This window comes from Urtica dioica, chromosome 5, assembly GCF_054948205.1.
Source record: "Urtica dioica subsp. dioica isolate 48M chromosome 5, U.dioica_male_clone48M_v1_H2, whole genome shotgun sequence".
Taxonomy (NCBI): Eukaryota; Viridiplantae; Streptophyta; class Magnoliopsida; order Rosales; family Urticaceae; genus Urtica; species Urtica dioica.
The window spans coordinates 32246799-32267393 of record NC_142760.1 but is presented as its reverse complement, the minus strand read 5'-3'; the positions used below and the strand labels follow the sequence as shown (position 1 = coordinate 32267393).

At 38.9% G+C, this 20595-nt stretch overlaps 2 protein-coding genes across 3 annotated transcripts; both read right to left on the bottom strand.

Moving 5' to 3' along the window:
* Window positions 1-244: 244 nt before the first annotated feature.
* Window positions 245-3689, bottom strand: LOC149397931 (uncharacterized). The gene is made up of 7 exons (XM_089614392.1): window positions 3262-3689; window positions 2852-3144; window positions 2414-2760; window positions 2058-2314; window positions 1441-1945; window positions 1210-1285; window positions 245-543 (listed from the first exon to the last, which is right to left on the bottom strand). Exons 1-7 carry the CDS (start codon window positions 3687-3689, stop codon window positions 245-247), a joined length of 2205 nt encoding a protein of 734 aa, XP_089470518.1.
* Window positions 3690-8778: 5089 nt separating this feature from the next.
* On the bottom strand, window positions 8779-10825 carry LOC149397930 (toll/interleukin-1 receptor-like protein). Of its 2 annotated transcripts, XR_016297085.1 has the most exons (3): window positions 10215-10825; window positions 9162-9672; window positions 8779-9028 (listed from the first exon to the last, which is right to left on the bottom strand). XR_016297085.1 is itself a non-coding variant. In XM_089615223.1 (2 exons), exons 1-2 carry the CDS (start codon window positions 10751-10753, stop codon window positions 9231-9233), a joined length of 981 nt encoding a protein of 326 aa, XP_089471349.1. In that variant the 5' UTR covers window positions 10754-10825; the 3' UTR covers window positions 8779-9230. The 2 variants fall into 2 exon arrangements, 1 of the variants encoding a protein (XP_089471349.1); XM_089615223.1 differs by having other exon boundaries at window positions 8779-9672.
* Between the last annotated feature and the right edge of the window lie 9770 nt (window positions 10826-20595).

Below are 20595 nucleotides of genomic sequence, written 5' to 3'. Positions count from 1 at the left end.
TCATTTTCCCCGGAAGAGTAGAAAGTCTCTTCAGAAGAGCCATCTGCCGGTGTAAAAGCATCTTGAGATCCAAGTACGCCATCTTGATCTTTTTATCTTCCACTAAATCTCAAATGAAATGGTGCCTGATTTCAATATGCTTTGTCTTACTATGTTGAATAGGATTTTTTGAAATATTGATAGCACTTATGTTGTCGCAGAACAATGTCATGACATTTTGTCCGACACCATATTCAGCAAACATCTATTTCATCCTGAGTAGCTGAGTGCAACTGCTTCCAACTGCAATGTATTCAGACTCAGCTGTGGACAAGGAAATGCAGTTTTGCTTCTTGCTGAACAAGGAAATAAGATTGTTTCCCAGATAGAAACATCCACCAGAAGTGCTTCTTCTATCAACAGTGCTACATGCCCAGTCAGCATCACAATATCCCATAAGAGTAGAGGTGGTATCAAAAGTGTACAAAAGACCAAAATCAGCAGTTCTCGAAATGTACCTCACAATGCGCTTGGCTTGAGACAAATGGCTAGCTTTGGGATTAGCTTGATAACGAGCACACACATGAACATAATAAGCTATGTCAAGATGACTGGCAATAAGATAGAGAAGACTGCCAATGATGCTTCTGTAGAGGCTTTGATCAACCGATTCACCAAGCTCATCCTTAGTGAGTTTAACATGAGTAGTGGCGGGGGTTTTCTTGTGAGAAGATTTTTCCAGACCAAACTTCTTCACAATGTTTTTAGCATATTTACTTTGGGAGATAAAGATGTCATCATCCATCTATCTAATCTGAAAACCCAAGAAGAAACTAAGTTCACCGACCATGTTCATTTCAAATTCAGATTGCATCTGTCACACAAAAAGGTCTACCATCTTGTTAGACATTCCTCCAAAGACGATGTCATCAACATAGATTTGAGCAATTATGAGATTTCCATCCTCCTTCTTTATGAACAATGTTTTATCGACTCCACCATGTATATATCCATTCTGCACAAGAAACTGAGTTAATCTTTCATACCATGCCCTAGGTGCCTGTTTGAGGCCATAGAGAGCTTTTCTAAGCTTGTAGACATGCTAGGGCGAGCTGGGATGTATAAAGCCTTTAGGCTGGGCAACATATACTTCCTCCTTCAAGTACCCATTAAGAAAGACATTTTTGGCATCCATCTGAAAGAGTTTAAAGTGCAGGTGACACGAGATACCAAGTAAGAGTCTAATGGCTTCAAGCCTAGCAACAGGGGCAAGAGCGAAATCCACACCTTCAACCTGTGTATAACCCTGCACAACAAGTCTAGGTTTGTTTCTAGTTATATTGCCATGCTCATCAGATTTATTTTTTAAAATCCATTTAGTTCCAATAACATTAACATTATCAGGTTTATGAACTAACTCCCAGACTTCATTTCTCTCAAATTGAATTGCATTGCACTAACCCAGTGTTCATCATCAATAGCCTCATTTACATTCTTAGGTTCAATTTTTGAGACAAAGCAGATATTACCAATCATCCCCCGATAGTTTACAGGTGCTTTTGGGCGAGTGCGCATACCTTCACCAATGTCACCAATCACCTCGTGAGCAGGGTGATTTTTTTGAACTCTCCTGGAGGGAATTCTTTGTTCTGGTGAGGGGGAATGCTCTTTATCAGGAACAATGTCATCCACCTCGTCAAAAACATCTGTCCTGGCATTATTGCTCCCAGGGGAAATTTCATCCACGATGTTACCAGCATCTGTCATGACATCTGTGTTACTAGAAAACACTTCATCCTCATCATCAGCACTTTTGGAATAATCATAATCATCATTGACAACCACATTTATGAATTCCATCATAGACTTAGTGCACTTATTAAAGACACGATAGGCACGACTGTCTCTATAGTACCCAAGAAAGATACCTTCATCGCTTTTGGGATCAAACTTGCGACGGGGGTCCCTATCATCAAGAATTAACACACCAAGCCAAAGACATGGAAGTACTTAACATTTGACTTTCTCCCCCTCCATATTTCATAGTGAGTGACAGTAGTACCTTGACGAATAGTTACTCTATTATGAATATGACAAGCCGTGCTGAGAGCTTCAGCCCAGAAGTGAAGAGGAATGTCATAATCAATCTAGCCATTTCCTTAAGGGTTCGATTTTTCCTTTCCACAATCCCATTTTGCTGTGGTGTGATGGGGGTAGAGAATTCATGAGCTATTCCTTCTGCAGTACAAAAGTTAGTAAAGCTTATATTCTCAAATTCCCTCCCATGGTCACTTCGGATTTTGACCACTTTGCCAATGCTTTCTCCTTTTTCTCTCTGAACTTGCTTGCATAAAGCTTCAAAAACAGAAAAAGTGTCAGATTTCTCATCGATAAAATCAACCCAAGTATACTTGGAGAAGTCATCGACACACACAAACACATAGCTATTCCCTTCAAGGCTTTCGACCTGCATTGGCCCCATCAAATCCATGTGAATAAGTTCTAGAACTCGCGAGGTGGTAAGATGTTGCACCATCTTATGCAACTTCTTGACTTGTTTTCCAATCTGACAATCACTACAGATTCTTCCTTCAACAATCTTTAGATCAGAGACACCGACTATGGCCTTCTCAGATACAATTTTGTGCATGCTTCTGAGATTCAAATGACCAAGCTTTTGATGCCATAGCTTGGCTTCGTTTGCCTTGGACAGAAGGCACTTGGTGACCTGAGTGTTTGTGACTGGAGACCACATGTAGCAATTGTCTTGAGACCTGGTTCCTTTCATAAGCTCATCATGTTTCTCATTTATCACCACACACTTATCACGAGTAAAATGAACACGTAAGTTCAAGTCACAGAGTTGACTGACCTTTAACCAATAAAGCCTCTGTTAAACAAGTCAAGTCAGGATAGTTGAGCTGACATCTACCGATGATCTTGGCCTTTATCCCATCCCCAAAGGTGACATGGCATTTGGAGTAAGGTTTTATGTTGAACAAAAAATCCTGAACACTAGTCATGTGACGAGAGCAACCACTTTCAAAGTACCAATCACTGCTCGTGGAGGCACTCAGAGAGGTGTATGCAATGTTGGCACCAAAAGGTGAATTTTTCACTCTCCATTCCAAGCGACAAATGGGTTGTTGACGTGGTTGAGGCTGCCTGTAGAAAGATTAATGTTGATGAATGTTCCTCCCATAAAGACGATAGCAAAAAGGCCAAATGTGACCCCTTCATCCACAATGATGGCAAATCCAACGAGGTCTAGTGACAAGAGACCTGGCTGGTTTGTGAGGATGCTGCTGATGCTGATTCTGGAACTTGTTACGCCTAGATGTCTGGGACATGTTATGTGACATCTGGTCAGCTGACTTTTGGGGAACAAAGGTAGTTTGAGACGTGGAATCACCATGAGTATAACCAAGCCCTTTTATGTTCTTCACAGATTTCCCAACGGTGTGAATTTTATGCAGGCTGTCAGTGCCTGAGTTCAGCATCCTGACAGATTTAATCATCTGGTCAAGTTCCCCATTTAAGCAGCTGACTTCGCGCTTTAGATCAACAATGGTTTCTAAGAGTCTTGTCTTGTCTTCTATAAGAGAGAGAATGAGTGCACTCTGCTTGTCAAGAACATGAGGCTCTTCAACCCATTTAGTACGTAAAACATTATAAACATCATTCATAACATCATCAGATATATAGTTCATCATCAGTAATAAATTTCTTTGAGGATTCAGCAGTTTCATCAATAGATTCAAGGTTATGAGTAGGAATAGAAGCCGTGAAGGCAACAAAATTGCTTATCTGATCAAAGTCACTGTCTTCTTCTTCCTCATCAGATAGAGTGGCGTTTTATCCATTTTTCTACTTTTTCAGGAAGTAGGACACTCCTTCTGAATATGTCCAAAGCCTTCACACTCAGGGCATTGAATACCTTTGCCTTTTCAAGAGCGTTCACCACCTCTGCCATTTTTGTGAGGGTTTCCATTCTTCTGGAACCTTTGTTGAAAGTTGTCTTTAACATCTTGCGAGAGATTTTTCCTAGTCATCTGGTAGAGTCTCTTCATAACACTGCTATAGTTTTTAACCAGCATAACAATAGTATCATCAATTTCGTTATCAGAATCCGTCCTGCCACATGTAAACACACACCATAAATGCGACATGTCACATTCAAGATTTTTAGATGTGGGGTTTTAAATGCGGTAAATATCTCATATAAATGACTTTTAGACAAAAAAAAAATTAAGTGTTCTCGCCTTTTGTTACGTGCTTACATTTCCGTTTTCTTTTTGTTTTTATTTCATCAATATCATTGCATGGATGCAAATTGTTGCTCTACAATTATGGGTCATAACCATTGTCATTTTACTCTCCACGAGCTATGGTGTTTTGGGTCGTGACAACGGCTAAGCTTATCCAGATCACTCGTAAGTCAGAACGATCATTGTTAGGATTTATTTCCTACAACACAGCAGTCGTAATACTTATTTCATTTTCTAGATGAATAAAATAATAGACAACTTTATTATATGATTAAAGGGATTCTTTCATAATTGAATGAAAGGACTCATCAAAATCACAGCCTTTTATGAAAGGTTAATTATTTCATACAACACGGTCAACTTTATTACACAATATTCTAGCTAACTTTTGCAATTTAATTGCAGGACGTTTATGGTTCGTTAATTAGCTATGAAAGGTTAGATATTAAAATAATTGCTTAACTTTTTTTTTTTTTTTTGAGGGGTAGCTATACTATTGATGGAGATTGAACCAACGACCCAATTTGAGATGTGGTGTGTAATTATCAATTAGGGTATGCTAGGTATAACACAAAAATTGCACTTTAAGTGAACTTAAGGGATTATTCCTAAACTATGACTTTCACAATAGTTTTGGACCAAAATCCAATATCTCTAATTTAATCCAAAAACATGACTTGCTTTTTTACACAATTACGTTTTTATCCTTTTATTTCTTTTCTTCTTCTGCGTTTCTTTTCTTCTTCTTCTTCGTTCAAAATCTCTCTCTCTCTCTCTCTCTCTCTCTCTCTCTCTTGCGTCCAAAAGAAGAAGAACTCCGTCGAGGCTTATCACGGGGGTTTCAAACCCCTAAAATTAGTTTGGGGTTCTCATGGTTTGTCGCCGAGTTGAGCGAGGAAGAAGAAGAACGAGAATTCGGGAGAGAGTGAGACGGAGTTGAGCTCGCGGAGGAAGAGGAAGAGAACCCACCGAGGAGACGAGAACGCCGCGCGTCGCCGTGGAGACCGACCGGGAAGCGAACGCCGGGAAAGGAAGAGAACCCACCGAGGATAGTGAATTTCATAGGAATTGGGTAAGAAAAATCTGAAAATTTCTGGGTTTTCGTTGAAGATTTATTGACATTGATGTCAATAAATATGCATTTTTATTGACATTAATGTAAATAAATCTTCAACGAAAACCCAGAAATTTTCAGAAACTTTTCAAAATTATCCAGAATCAAATCTTCAACGAAAACCCAGAAACGTTGAAGATTTATTGACATTAATGTCAATAAATATGCATTTTTATTGACATTAATGTCAATAAATCTTCAACGTTTCTGGCTTTTCGTTGAAGATTTATCTTCAACGATTCTGGAAAATTCATTTGAAGATTTATTGACATTGATGTCAATAAATATGCATTTTTATTGACATCAACGTCAATAAATCTTCAACGAAAACCCAGAAATATTCAGAAACTTTTCAAAATTATCCAGAATCCCGAGAATCGTTTTTTCTTTGATTTTTTAACTTTAAAAACCACAGAAATTCTACGCGGAATCCATGGCGGGCTGTTCCGGTGGACACTTCGAGGTCGCCGTAGCCGGGATGGCCATGGGCTGCTCTTCGGCGGCCATGACCGTCGTTCCCAGGAGCTTCAGCGTCGGAGATTATTTTGGCCGAAAAATCAGGGTATGTTCATTAGAAATTGGGGGTTTTGATAATCTTGAGAATTGTTGATATTGTGAGTCGATTTTGTGTTTGGAATTATGCTTGGGATTGTTGATTTGGGCTGTTTTTCGAATTTTGGATGAATTTACCATGGATTTGCTGATTTTTGGACGTGTTTTGGACTTGGCCGTGAGACTTGACCGTGTATGCTGTTTTTTTTTTTTTGCCGTGTGTAACTGAGTTGTTATGGATTTTGTTTGGTCTTTTTTTTTTTTTTAAATTAATGTCAATAAACATTGGAACTTATTTGTATTAATGTCAATAAAAAGTCACAGTGAGTTATTGAGGGTATTTTTGTACTTAAAGAAAATAGATAGTCATAGTTTAGGATTAAATTGAACTTATTTGATTTTGGTCCAAAATCATTGTGGAGGTCATAGAATAGGAATAATCCCTGAACTTAATGGAGTACGTATAACAATAACCAAGGCCTAGTGGCCCATCAGATGTACGCTTAGCCCATGAATATTCCCTTAGGATTATTACTTTTATTCTAAATTTAACTGTTAAGATTTTCTCTATTAAATAAATTTGATTCTAAAGCATAAGATATAAATCTTGAAGTTAAACTTGATTTTTTTTTCTTCTAAGTAGTACAATATAATTAAGAATTATTAGGTCAGTCAGTAATCTAACAGTCCATTCTCCTTTTAAAAAATAGTCAAAATTTTATCTTATTAAAAAAAATAGTTCATCAATTCGAAATAAACTAAATTAACTATTTTAGTTAATTTAATTTACTATGATCTGACCGAAGTAAATTAAATTAATTGTTTTAGTTTAATTAATTTACTTCAACTCGGTAGGCTATTTTTTTTTAATAAAATGAAACTTTTGTTAAAATCTTTAAAAAAATAGAGGATTAACTAGTTGCAACAGATATATTTATTTTATATTAACTTAAAGAATATAAGACAATTAAAATAGAATAAAATGGTTATGTAAATATTTTATTTTTACTAGATCATCGGATCTAGAAAACTATGAACTGGGCTTGACATATTGAGAGTCAAAACATATGTATACGTGACATTTTGATATTGTCTGTTGCTTAACTATTAGTCAACTAGAGGTAAAAAGATTTGGGTTTGCATACTCCCTTGCAAATTATTCTCCTTTAATTGTTCATGAAATCTAATAAACTCCATATAAATCAGAGATTCCTCTCTTTTTCAATTAATCTTCTCCCACAAATTGTCATACCGATAATACACAAACACGCGATACTCACCGAGTAAAGCACATCAGTTGCAAGCAGTTCCTTATATTTGTTGTCGATGAAGATCTCTACAGTAGAAAGACAGGTTCCAAGATCAATCAAACAGTGTTTAATAAAATTAAAAAAAAAAACCCTAGATGAGTTTTATTCAGGTCAGTTTTAAAATGTTCCCGAATTTATAAAATCAGGAGACTAAAATAGCGATCATATATTTCCAAAGATCTCGAAACTCAAAACAGAATATGGTATGTTTTTATTCGCACGGGAAGAACATGTGACTTTATTAAGTGCCGCAAATGCTTTTAACAACTTGTTGAAGAAAAAGTCTTGAACAATATTTTGCCAAACTAAAATCATGTCACAGCGAATCCAACGGGTATGTTTGTTTATCAACTCAAAAACTGTTTTTGAGTTTTCAAAAAGTGAAAATAGGAAACAAAACTGGAAAATGTGTTTGGTAAGGTGTTTTCGGAAAAAAAAATTTAAAATTTTTTGAAGTTGTTTTGTAAAAAAGTAAAGAAAACTGAAAACAAATAAAATGTGTTTTTGGAAAAAAAATTTATTCTCTTCTCTCCTCCTTCTCCTCATCTTCTCTTTTCATTTTTTCAAAAACAAAAATGAAAATTGTACCAAACACTTTTTTCAGTTTTTTCACTTTCTAAAAAACAAAAATGAAAACTGTACCAAACATCTTTTTGAAAACAACTGCAAAATAATTTTTCAATACAACTACAAAAATTAGAAAATAGAAAACAAAAACTTTTTGAGTTAACTACCAAACAACCCCGTTACAATATTCACTTAGATAGTCATGAAGTTGGTTCCATCTATCCAAGAGCGAACGCATTTGAGCGTCAAATGGGGCAACGGCCCCTGCTAATTTGTCAAAAAAAATGCCTTTGTTATAATTAGAATTAGCTAATATCATTTAGGCTTAATAAAAAATTATGTGTGTGTGTATATATATATATATATATTAAAAAAATCATTGCTGTTTATTATTTTTTTTTATTGATTTTAAAGTCATTTTCATTCTCAAAGAAATATCAATAATCATCACACCACTCTTTTTTATAAATATAGTGATACCTATTTGTCGACTATTTTTCATTTTTACAAATACATCTTTATCTTAAGACACCTTTTATTTTTCCTATAAAGTAGAGTAATTACTCAATTTATTTTCTCTATTTTCTTATGAATATTTACTATGTAAAACTAAGAAGAAATGTAGGGAAAAATACATCTGTAAAGATTTTGAATCGTAAGTTAGAAATCTTTAGTTTACTTCTTGAGAGACCCGCGAGAAAACCTTATAAATAGGAGGTATATTGGACCCATCAGCAACACTTAGACCTCTAGCATTGCTGAAGGAGTCATTCAATCCCCATAAAATGTTATCACATACTAATTTTGATTAAAGCAATACGGTCTTTGGCATCTCCAAAACTACATTTTCCACAAGTGTAACTACGTCTGAAATTGGCCTACTTTTTCATAACCGATTCGATTCCCTATGAATTTGAAAAATTATCTGTCCAATGCTCTCTTGAAAACACTTTTTCACATCGTTCAAAGTCTTACTCTCAGCAGCCGATAATCCAAACAAAGTGCTAGATGAAAATTCTTTAGTCACAGAAATTAATAGCCAGAAGATCACAATATTGTTGTTTCTAATACAGGAGCTCAAGATGTTTTGATCACAATATAGAACCATTCACGAACTCTATAACTTAATCTTAACAGACCAGGTGATGAGAATTGATACCATGAGTTGTAATTCTCGCCATTTAATAAGGACTCATAGAATCAGTTCCTGAGTAAGAATGATCGGACAGAGAATTCCTCTGCATATCCATTTGAAAACAACACGAGAAGATCCGACAATGAGTAACTCAGAAAAAATGGGGAAAACAAACTGTATCAGAGAAACAAATTGAATGAGAAAGGGAGAGAAAGCTAATAAACAAAAAAACTGACCTAAAATATTCCAGACTCCGGTACTAGGAATATTATATATATTTTGTCAGGCAATACGTCTAATGACTATTAAGGTGATGTTGTTGGTGCCTCCAGATTTTTACCAATACAAGCCAGCGACACCTGTGCTGGTCTTACGCTTTTATCCGGGTCGCTCTCGTGTATGGCCTTGAACAACGGCGAGCTTTTATCGAGCTTAACCATTCCCTCAGGACATTCTGTCAGATCGTTTTGATTTTGCCAATATTCATCCAAAAACGATGTTTCACCGTTGTCGATGCCGTGAATACTATCGTAAGCTGGCATGAGAACTTTTGAGGCAATAAATATAAAGAGAGGAATGACGACTAGGAAAAAGAAAAGCATACAACTCATGCATCGTGTAATATCCCAAAAGGTGTTTATGGTTTTGGAAACCATTTGAGGAAACTCTGATGTCTTTGATGCTGTCAGAGTAGTTAGTTTTCTCGATAACTCGGCTGTTATTTCTCTTATGAAATTCGCTTCATCCCTGTATGAATTTTTTTTTTTTGAAATTTTCAGTTACAAGCTTTGCAGAGGGAAATTCGAAGAAGAAATAAATCGAAGAACGCACTATAGAATCGCTAGATTTTTTTTTTTTTTTTTTTTTTTTTTTTTTCTGATTAGTATTATAACTAATATATATATATATATATATATATATATATATATATATATATATATATATATATATATATATTTACTGAAATAATAAAGCGGCACTCTAATTATCTAGCCACCGTTTGAAGTTTAATCCGGTTAAAAAAATAATCAATTTTTCACAATTATATTAGACAAGTAACGAAATATGAGACAAAAAAACCCCTAAATTTGAGCTAAAATAACTATTACATTCAAACCTGAATATGTAATCAAAGGGTGGGTGTTTAAAAGAGCATTTACAAGGGATCACAAAAGTAATGAGGTAATTGAATAAATACAGAATAATATATCCCTAATGTTATCTTAATTATCATCTAAAATACATGTCAAACACTACTACGTCATACATGTAACAAATTTCTGATGTACCTGTAGTTGTTCAAATCCAATCCAACAAGGCTAGTAATTTCAGTCAAAGCAAGTTTCCATTGATTCACCTTCTCCAAGTCTTCCCCAAAACGCTTCTCGTGTTTTTCGAACGCCTCACCAAAACTCCCGGTTTGTTTCCTCACATCCGATGGATCGACGTGATAGAAGACGGGGATCACAATCTGAGCCCTAGATTTCATGCATTCGAGGATAACGACGAGCTCGTCCAAGCACCAAGTCGAAGAAGCGTAGTTTGGGGAAATAACGACAACTGAACAGCTCGAATCTCGGATCGCTTGAAGCAATTGTGTCGAGATTTTCTGTCCTCTCGAAAGTTGATCGTCGTCGACGAAGGTCTTCAAACCCTTGTCAGATAAGGCCGCTCTAAGATGGCCCAAGAAGTTCTTCCTCGTGTCCTCGCCTCTAAAGCTCAAGAACACGTCGTACTTTGCCGGATCGTCACCGCCGTCCTCATCTACTTTTATCAAAGTATATGATGGGTCAGATGAATGAGAAGAGGAAGACGATGAAAGTTCCATTTCTCTCTTTACAAACAAACAAGTGTACTTGCTGAAACAACAACTCCAAAGTCCAAACCTTCAAAAAAAAAAAAAAAAAAAAAAAAAAACAAGTGTACTCTCTCTCTCTCTCTCTCTCTCTCTCTCTCTCTCTCTCTCTCTCTCTCTCTCTCTCTCTCTCTCTCTCACCTGCTTGAACTTTTTGCGCAACCATTTATTTTTTTATTATTATTTTTTTAAAATATAACGCGTCTTACCTGGTTGTTTAGTTAATCAATTTTGCCAATATACAAACCGCGTATATTTGATAAAGACATCAGGCTAGAATAATTTATGACGTCATCATTCAAGGGGCAACCATAGGGGAATTGACACAAATAATTCCATCTCTATGTTACTTATTAGATATAGCCCAAAACCAAAAAATTGACACATGTAGTACGTAGGCCATTATCAGGGCCGGCCCGATATCTATTGTGGCGTTAGGCAAAAATAAAAAATGTGGCCTTTTAATATAAAAGATAAAACTTGCAAGACATAAAAAAAAGAAAAAAAAAACAAGAGAAATATTAATAATAGATTTCATATGTTATAATTTTAATGTTTGATTTGGGTACACATTTAAGAGTGTTTATATGAATTAAAGTTATCATGCATTATTATTACTTGTGTTGAATATTATACTAAGGAAAAGAAAATAAAACAAAGAATAATTTGGAAAATAGGGATACAAAATAAAGTAAAAAATAAAAAACGTCAAAACTATTTTTGTTTTTCTCATATGGTCATATAATTGGCATTACCACATCTTGTTGAGGCATGTGCAAAGTCCCACATGGGGCAAAAGACAAGGGTAAAGTAAGTCTATACACTACTACAAATATGAGATTCTACAACGGACTTTCTACAACGCTTAACATAAGCGTTGTAGAAACTAGGGATTCTACAACGCTTAACATAAGCGTTGTAGAATCTGGGTGATTCTACAACGCTTATGGATAAACGTTGTAGAATCTGGGTGTTTCTACAACGCTTATGGATAAGCGTTGTAGAATCTGGGTGATTCTACAACGCTTTTGTAAAGCGTTGTAGAAGAACTTAAATTTCAGATTTCCCACAACGTTAAAACACCCGTTGTAGAACCTTCGCCGCGGCACCATGTGATTTTCGCAGCGGCGAAAACATTCTACAACGCAAGTTCAAAGCGTTGTAGAAGGATGGACCTCGCCGCGGCACGATTTAAACCTCGCCGCGGCGACAAATTCTACAACGGTTTTTTTAAAGGGTTGTAGAATAGAGTCGCCGCGGCTGGAAATATACTCCGCCGCGGCGGGAAGGATACCGTGGCCTAGCAGTTTTCTATGAAACTGCCTCGCCGCGGCGATGTAGGACTCCCGCCGCGGCGAGATGATCCTACAACGGTTAGAATATCCGTTGTAGGATCTTCTCGCCGCGGCGAAGACATATTCTCGCCGCGGCGAGGTTTTTAGGTTTTCACTATATAAACCAGTTTTCAATTTTTTTTCTCATTTTCCTCAAAATACAAACGCGAGACAAACTATTTCGGCCGACTCTGTCTTCATTTTTTCTTCCAAATTCCCTCGCCACGTCCTCGCCGCCCCGATTTCTCGCCGTCGCCTTGTCCTCGCCGCCATTCTCGCTCGCCACATCCTCGCCGCCATTCTCGCTCGCCACGTCCTCGCCGCCCAACTCTCTCGCGCCTCTCACTCTCTTTTTAAAGGTATGATTTTCTAAGTTTTTAAGTTGGTTATTGATTTAATTTCGTGTTGTTGATATGGATTTCGTGTTTTTGAATATGGATTTCATGTTATTTCCCCGAGTTGCATGTTGTGGTTATTGATTTAACAAAATTAGGGTTATTGATTTAACAAAATTAGGGTTTGTTATTTTATTATGAATGAATTTGAGTTAGAATTTGTGTTAGAATGAATTTGAGTTAGAATTTGTGTTAGAATGAATTTGAGACGTTAGAATTTGTGTTAGAATTTGTGTTAGAATGAATTAGAGTTAGAATTTGTGTTAGAATGAATTTGAGTTAGAATTTGTGTTAGAATGGAATTGTTTATGAATTTGATATTGTTATGTTTAAATGAAGTTGGAATTGATATAGAATTTGTGATTGTTGTGACATTGTTAGTATTTAAAATGGTTATGTTGATTGTAGATGTCGAGATTGAATTTTTTATGATTATGCTTTGTGAAGGTGAAAAATGGTTCGAACAAAAAATCCGGCGGGCGCCACGGCTTCGAGCACTTCCAAAGGTCCTAGTAAAAGTAAAAGTAAGCGAGCTCGTCAATCGTCCCCTGAAGCAGATTATAACACGAATATCTTCACCAGCAAGGCCGCGGAGGATCGTTACGACAAAATCTCGTCGCGCAGTGTGATCCCTGAGCGGGGATTCAATGTGAGCTCTAACACCGAGATAGGAGTGTCAATCCGCAACAGTATTCTTGGTCATGAATGGGTGAAGTATTGTGCCGTTCCCGAGTTCGAGACGAACTTAAACTTCGTGTACGAATTCTACGCAAACTTACCGGATCACAATGGAGATGTTGTGACGGTCCGAGGTAAAAAGGTCGATGTGAGCATCGAAGCGATCAACGATTTGCTTGGGACCCCAGATGTGCCTTTCGAGAATGAAGGCTATCGGGAATGGTTGAGAACTTGCAGCCACGAGGAGATGGCGAGGTTGCTGTGCATTCCAGGAGAGGATTGGGTCCTTGAAAAAGGGAAAAGGGTACTCAAGCGTGACCAACTCACCAGGATTGCTAAAGCTTGGATTTACTTTGTTTGCGCTCGCCTCTATCCGATCAAGCACTTCACCACTCTTGACGAGGGCCGTATCCAGGTGTTGTTCTGCATCATAAAAGGTCATTCTATCAACGTCGGTCGATTCATCTACAATTGGATGAAGAGTCTAGACTATACTAATGAACGCCACGGTTTGCCATATCCGTCGATCATTACCGGCCTTTGTACAAATGCGGGGGTAGGACGCTCAAAAAGGGATACGATCAAGGGTCCTATGGGGCCTATTACGAATAACATCATCGATCGCTACAAGATTAGGGAGGAACCACCAGAGGAGGAAGCGGAGGATGATGAGGAGGAAGGGGAAGAGGGACCACCACTCAACGAGCCTCGATTGTTCTTACCAGCACCTCCGGTAGTCGACCCCGCCACCATCGACTACATAGCTCAATGCTCCAACTATCTTGTCGGCGGGTTCCAACACACGCAACAGTACATGCACCAACAAGCGGAGTATGGCGCCTCTCACATCAACCAACTGAACGATCTCTACTCTCGGTGGGACATCAACCAAGAGAACCAGGTGTTATTTCCTCCATATCCTCAATACTCCGATTATCCGTACCCACCACCACAGTGGCCACCGCATATGGCACCTCCTCAATATCCGGCGCACTCACCACCACCACCACCACCACCGAATGACGACTAAACCAACAACACCAACTTTAAATTTTAAATTCAAGACTCGTTTGGTTTGTTTTAAGCTTCATTTTAAATTTAAATTAAGACTCGCATGGTTTGTTTATGTTTAAGACTCATGTTTTAGTTAATGTGTGTTTGAGACTTGTTTAATATTTAAAAATTGTGAAATCTGAATGTGTGATGGTTTTTTATTTGAATGATAATTTTTCTGTTGAAAACCAAGTTTAAAATGGGAAAGAAAGTAAAAATGTGTAGGGTGAGGTGATTCTATTCTAATCTCGCTGCGGCGACTTAGAAATTTCGCCGCGGCGTATAACTCTCGCCGCGGCGTGTTTTCTACCTCGCCACGGCGAGATATTCTACAACGCTTTCCAAAGCGTTGTAGAAAGTCTTCGCCGCGGCGAAACTTACACCTCGCCGCGGCGTGAAACTTACCGAGAGCATGCATTTTTGAAAACATAATCTCGCCGCGGCGGCGTAGTCTTCTCGCTGCGGCGAAAACGTGTCGCCGCGGCGCAAATACAACATAGCCGCGGCGAGAAACTTACCGAGAGCCTTCATATTTGAGAACATATCCTCGCCGCGGCGAGTTGATATTCCCGCCGCGGCGTAATGACCTCGCCGCGGCATGGACTCTACGTCGCCGCGGCGAGGTTTCTACAACGCTTTTTTAAGCGTTGTAGAAGGGTCTTCGCCGCGGCAAGATTTGTATTTCGCCGCGACGAGAGTTTGATTTTTTTATACCGAGAGTCTGTGTATTTTAAGAACTTGTCTCGCCGCGGCGAGGTGATATTCCAGCCGCGGCGTAATGACCTCGCCGCGGCATGGAATATACGTTGCCGCGGCGAGGTTTCTACAACGCTTTTTTAAACGTTGTAGAAGGGTCCTCGCCGCGGCAGGATTTGTATCTCGCCGCGGCGAGAGTTTGATATTTTTATACCGAGAGTCTGTGTTTTTTAAGAACTTGTCTCGCCGCGGCGTGGTGATATTCCAGCCGCGGCGTAATGACCTCGCCGCGGCATGGAATATACGTTGCCGCTGCGAGGTTTCTACAACGCTTGTTAAAGCGTTGTAGAAGGTCCCTCGCCGCGGCAGGATTTGTATTTCGCCGCGGCGAGATTATCCTGCCACCGCGAGAGATGTACTCAGCCGCGGCGATGTTGGAGAAATGTAAATGACATTGTATAGAGAAATTTTGAATGAAAAATAACGTTGTCCACAGGAGAATAACATAAAATCCAAAATGAAAATACATTATCTAAATGTTCAATATCAAACAAAAATAGGATCTATATCCTTACGAAGTAGATGTGAAACATCGTCATCATTAAAATCATCCACCTCTTGATCAATTGGCGGTAATCCTGATGTGAACGGAGGAATGCTAGACATGTCTTCGTCTTCTTCTTCGTTACCGTTTCTCGCTTTCATATGAACCACTAACGATAACTCAGGATTTGCTGGATCTGAAACATAAAACACTTGACTTGCTTGCGAAGCCAAAATAAATGAATCATTCTCGTAGCCAATCCGTCTAAAGTCGACAATTGTAACTCCTTCATTATCAACTTTAACGTGATTATTGTCTGCCCATTTGCACTTGAATAATGCGACTCGCAACCCGCAATAATCAAGTTCCCAAATATCTTCAATGTATCCGTAATACTTCATAAAAGCATGTTTTGGATTCTTATCTTTTGCCGACGAACATGTAAAGCTTCAGCAAACAATGTAACACCGCTATTTTGTACGGGATGCTTGTTGTCTCGTTCCCTTGTGTAAAATGTAAAACCATTAACAGACCAAGCAGTGTACCTTGTAACCATTGAGGACGGCCCGCCAAATAGTTTACTCAACGTAGATGAATGTCCTGCCTCTATAAATATGCGTTTTCCAAGCCAGTTCTGAAACAAACGGTTGTGCTCTTCTTGCAACCATTTTTCATTTCTACCCTTCTTTGGATTATTCACTCTCAACTCATTCAAATGAATATCCACAAATGGCTTGACCTCGGAAACGTTGTGTAGCACATGGAGACTTGCTTGTTCCCATTCTTTTCGGTTGACGATCGAATAAGTACCTATATATAATGAAACAAATACTTAAAAATAATGTTCATATATAATTTAAATAAACAAATAAAGTGTTAAAAAAATACCTTTTGATAGAGCTTTTGAATCAAAATTGGTATTCTTGGGTAACCCAATTTCGTCTGTTTTAGCTAAATACTCAGAACAAAACTCAACCGACTCTTCTGCTATGTAATTTTCAACTATGCTCCCTTCCGGCCTATTGTAGTTCTTCACGTAGCTTTTCAACACTTTCATATAACGTTCGATTGGATACATCCACCGTAAAAACACGGGCCCTCCTAATTTCACTTCACGTACCAAGTGGACGGTTAAGTGGATCATTATGTCGAAAAACGAAGGTGGAAAGATCTTTTCGAGCAAGCACAGAGTTTTCACCAATTCTGACTGCATTAAATCCAATCGAGTTGGATCGATGACCTTCGAGAAAATCGAGTTAAAGAATACACATATATTTGATATTGCAAACCTCACATCTTTTGGCACAATTCCTCGCAAAGCAAGAGGCAACATTTGTTGTAGCAGTACATGACAGTCGTGCGTCTTCATTCCAGTAAGTCTCAAATCTTTCAAAGACACGAACCTCTTATAGTTTGACGAATGACCTTCGGGGACTTTAATAGAAGCAAACCAGTTACACAATTTCTTTTTCTCCTTTCGATCTAGAGTGTACTTTACCGGTGGTAATTTTGTTTTTTTCCCACCCCCCTCCTCGGGATGCAAAATGCTTCTTATATTCATCTCTTTGAGATCCAATCGAGATTGTATTCCGTCTTTCGATTTATTTGGATCATCAAGAAGTGTACCAATAAGCGATTCGCAAACATTTTTCTCGATGTGCATAACATCCAGACAATGCCGGACGTAGTGTGTCTTCCAATAAGGAAGGTCGTAGAAAATCGATTTCTTCTTCCAAGGATTCTCTTTGAACGATTCTTTAGTACTAGCACTCCGCTTTCTTTTCCCAAGCACTTCATTGACGTTTTTAACCATCTCATAGACATCTTCACCAGACAAAATTCTAGGAGGGGGTCGTTCTTCTGAATTTCGATCAAACGCTTGTTTCAATCTTCTATACGAGTGATCTCTTGGTAAGAATCTTCTATGACCCAGAAAAACAGTTTTCTTACCATGCTTCAAACGGATGGAAGATGTGTCTTTCATGCAAATCGGACAACCAATCGAGCATTTCACAGAGTATCCTGACAAGTTTCCATAGGCCGGAAAATTGTTAATAGTCCACATTAACATTGCCCTTAAGTTGAACGAATCTCCACGGTAAGCGTCTTTAACTTCCATCCCTTTCTCCCATAACATCTTCAAATCATCGACCAACGGTGCCAAATAGACATCAATATCATTTCCTGGTTGATTCGGTCCTGAAATCAAAAGCGTTAACATCAAGAACTTTCTCTTCATACATAGCTTTGGAGGGAGATTGTAGTTCACAAGTATAACCGGCCAAACACTGTATTTACTGCTCATCATGCTGAACGGGTTCATTCCATCAGAAGCTAGACCAAGGCGCAAATTTCGAGTATCAACACTGAAATCCTTATACTCTAAATCGAATGATTTCCACTGTGCAGCATCAGCAGGATGTCTCAACATACCATCATCGATACCTTTTCGGAGTGCCAAACCATGTTCTTCGCGTGTTTGACACTATTAAACATTCGACGAAAGCGCGGCATTGGAGGAATGTACCATAACGACTGAAATATATTTAACGAAAATCAGTAATAAATAATGAATATGAGCTACATGTATTTCCTAATCAAGTGATGAAAATGTACATACCTTAACTGGAACTCCTTTAACCCCGTTACATGGAATTTTACCCTTCTTCCACCGTGACTCTTTGCACGTCGGACATTCATCTAGATCTTCATACTCGTGTCTATATAAAACACAATCATTTGGGCACGCATGGAATTTCTCGTACTTCATGCCTAATGTACCCAAAGTCTTTCTTGCTTCATACATACTTAAAGGTACTTTATTGTCTTTCGGAAATGCTTCTTTCAGTGTTTCCAACAATAGAGTAAAACTAGTGTTAGTCCAACCCCCCGACGCCTTCAAATGAAATAATGTAACTAAAAATGACAACTTCGAATAGCTTGTACACCCTTCATATAATGGTGTCTCCGAATCATTCATCATGGACTCAAACAATTCCGGTCGCTCAACAAAATCGTCCTCCAAATCATTCATCATTCCGCACATATCATCAATATCATCTTCAACATCATCCTCATTTGCCGTAGAACGAAAAACCTCACCATGGTAGAACCATCTTTGATACGAGGTCATTATTCCATATGCAAACAAATGGGTCCGAACGACATCAATCGAAAAATGTCTATGATTTCCACATTTAATACAAGGACAACGAATAGATTTCAAATCTACCATGTTCTCTCTAGCAAAATCACAAAACTCATCTACACCTTTTCGATATATCTCATTCAATCTATTCTCCCACATCCACTTTCTCATATTCATAGAAAAACCCTAATTATACAAAAAATTCCCAATTCTAATTAGTAAACTATCAAGAGAAAAACAATTAGAACAAGTTAAAGAAGAACTTACAAGATTTGAATGTGTAGATGAGACTAGTAAATGAGGACGCTCTAGAATGAGGTTACCCTAATTTTTTCGAGTGAGGTTATGAGAGAGTTCAAAGTGAAAAAGACCAGAAATGAGAATTTATATCACCATTCTCGTGTCACTCGCCGCGGCGAACTTTCTACTTCGCCGCGGCGAGACATTCTACAACGCTTATCATAAGCGTTGTAGAATGTCCTCGCCGCGGCAAAAATATGCGTTCGCCGCGGCGAGGTACAAATCCCGCCGCGGCAGGAGTCCTGCGCCGCGGCGGGAACAAGTCGTCGCCGCGGCGAAAAACTTACCGAGAGCACCATGTTCCAGACATATACTCTCGCCGCGGCATCATACAATTCACGCCGCGGCGAATGTATTCCTCGCCGCGGCGGGAATTCTCCTTCGCCGCGGCGACGCTTCTACAACGCTTACTTAAGCGTTGTAGAAAGGTCTCGCCGCGGCGTGAAATTGTATACTGCCGCGGCGAGGACATCTAGGGTTACCTCGCCGCGGCGATGGCACATTTTCACCGCGGCGAGACGTTTCTGGGTAACTCTCGCCGCAGCGAGAATTTGGTTTCGCCGCGGCGAGGCTCCTACAACGCTTATTCTAAGCGTTGTAGAATCATCTCGCCGCGGCGAGAAATACACTTCGCCGCGGCGAGCTCCTACAACGCTTAGAATAAGCGTTGTAGGAGCGTTAAAAAATCTGAAAGTTTCAAATTTTTTTAACTACCCGTGCCCATTCATATCTATACTTAGCGTTTTTTTCCCTCTCATTTCTCATTCTCATTTCTTCTCATCTCCATTACTCACATCTCTCTCGTCCCTCTCTCTCTCCGCCACTCTCTTGCCGCCCCGCCCCTCTCTCCGGCCACCACTCTCTCTCTCTCGGCCCCTCTCTCTCTCTCCGTCCCTCACCTCGCTGAGCCACCGCGCCCTCGCCCCGCGCGTTCTCTCCCTCTCTCCGACCCTCACCTCCCTCTCCTCGCCGTGCGCCGCGCCCATGCCGCCCTCTCGCTGAGCCCCCTCCCTCACCTCGCCGTGCGCCCACGCCGCCCTCCCTCGCCGCGCGCCCTCACCTCGCCTCACCACCTTTTTTCTTCGCCGCCCTTGTGCTCGTCCAACTCCGGGTAATGTTTTTGAACATTTTTACATGGACTTATTTAGTGTGAATTCGATATTGATTTGAAATTAGGAGATATTGTATTGGATTTGAGTTTATTGAATTGAAGTTTGATATTGATTTGATTTGAGAAATATATTTGATAGTAGATTGAATTGGGATTGAAATTGTGTTTTTGTTTAGAATCGGATTGGATTTGAGTTTATATTGTGATTAGAGTTGAGTTTATATTTGATTTTTGTGACATTTGAGTTGAAATTGTGATAACATTTGAGTTGAAAATTGAAATTATGATTTGAATTTTGTTTATTAGATTCAATGTCGTCCACTACTACTACTTCTAGCGGTAGTGGTAAAAGAAAAATTAGAAGACAACTAGCGCTTAACTCCGATGAACAAGGAAAACGAAGAAACACTCTTATGGGTCGGGTTAATAAGGCTAAAACACTTGGTAAAAAAATCCCGGTACAATTTGATGATAAAGGGCAACCAATCGGTAAAGAGGGTGATGAGTTGTCGAGTTACTTTGGCGTGTTAGCAAGAGAACACGTTCCACTTTCGAT

Excerpts from the sequence above, each read along its gene's own strand:
- LOC149397931 (XM_089614392.1), bottom strand. The coding sequence starts at position 3,689 with ATGAACTATATATCTGATGATGTTATGAATGATGTTTATAATGTTTTA. Across the intron at positions 2,761-2,851 it reads AGAGGCTTTATTGGTTAAAG|GAACCAGGTCTCAAGACAAT; the intron begins GTCAGTCAACTC and ends AGCTTATGAAAG. Across the intron at positions 544-1,209 it reads AGCCATTAGACTCTTACTTG|CTAATCCCAAAGCTAGCCAT; the intron begins GTATCTCGTGTC and ends CTCGTTATCAAG.
- LOC149397930 (XM_089615223.1), bottom strand. The coding sequence starts at position 10,753 with ATGGAACTTTCATCGTCTTCCTCTTCTCATTCATCTGACCCATCATAT. Across the intron at positions 9,673-10,214 it reads TTGGATTTGAACAACTACAG|GGATGAAGCGAATTTCATAA; the intron begins GTACATCAGAAA and ends AAATTCATACAG.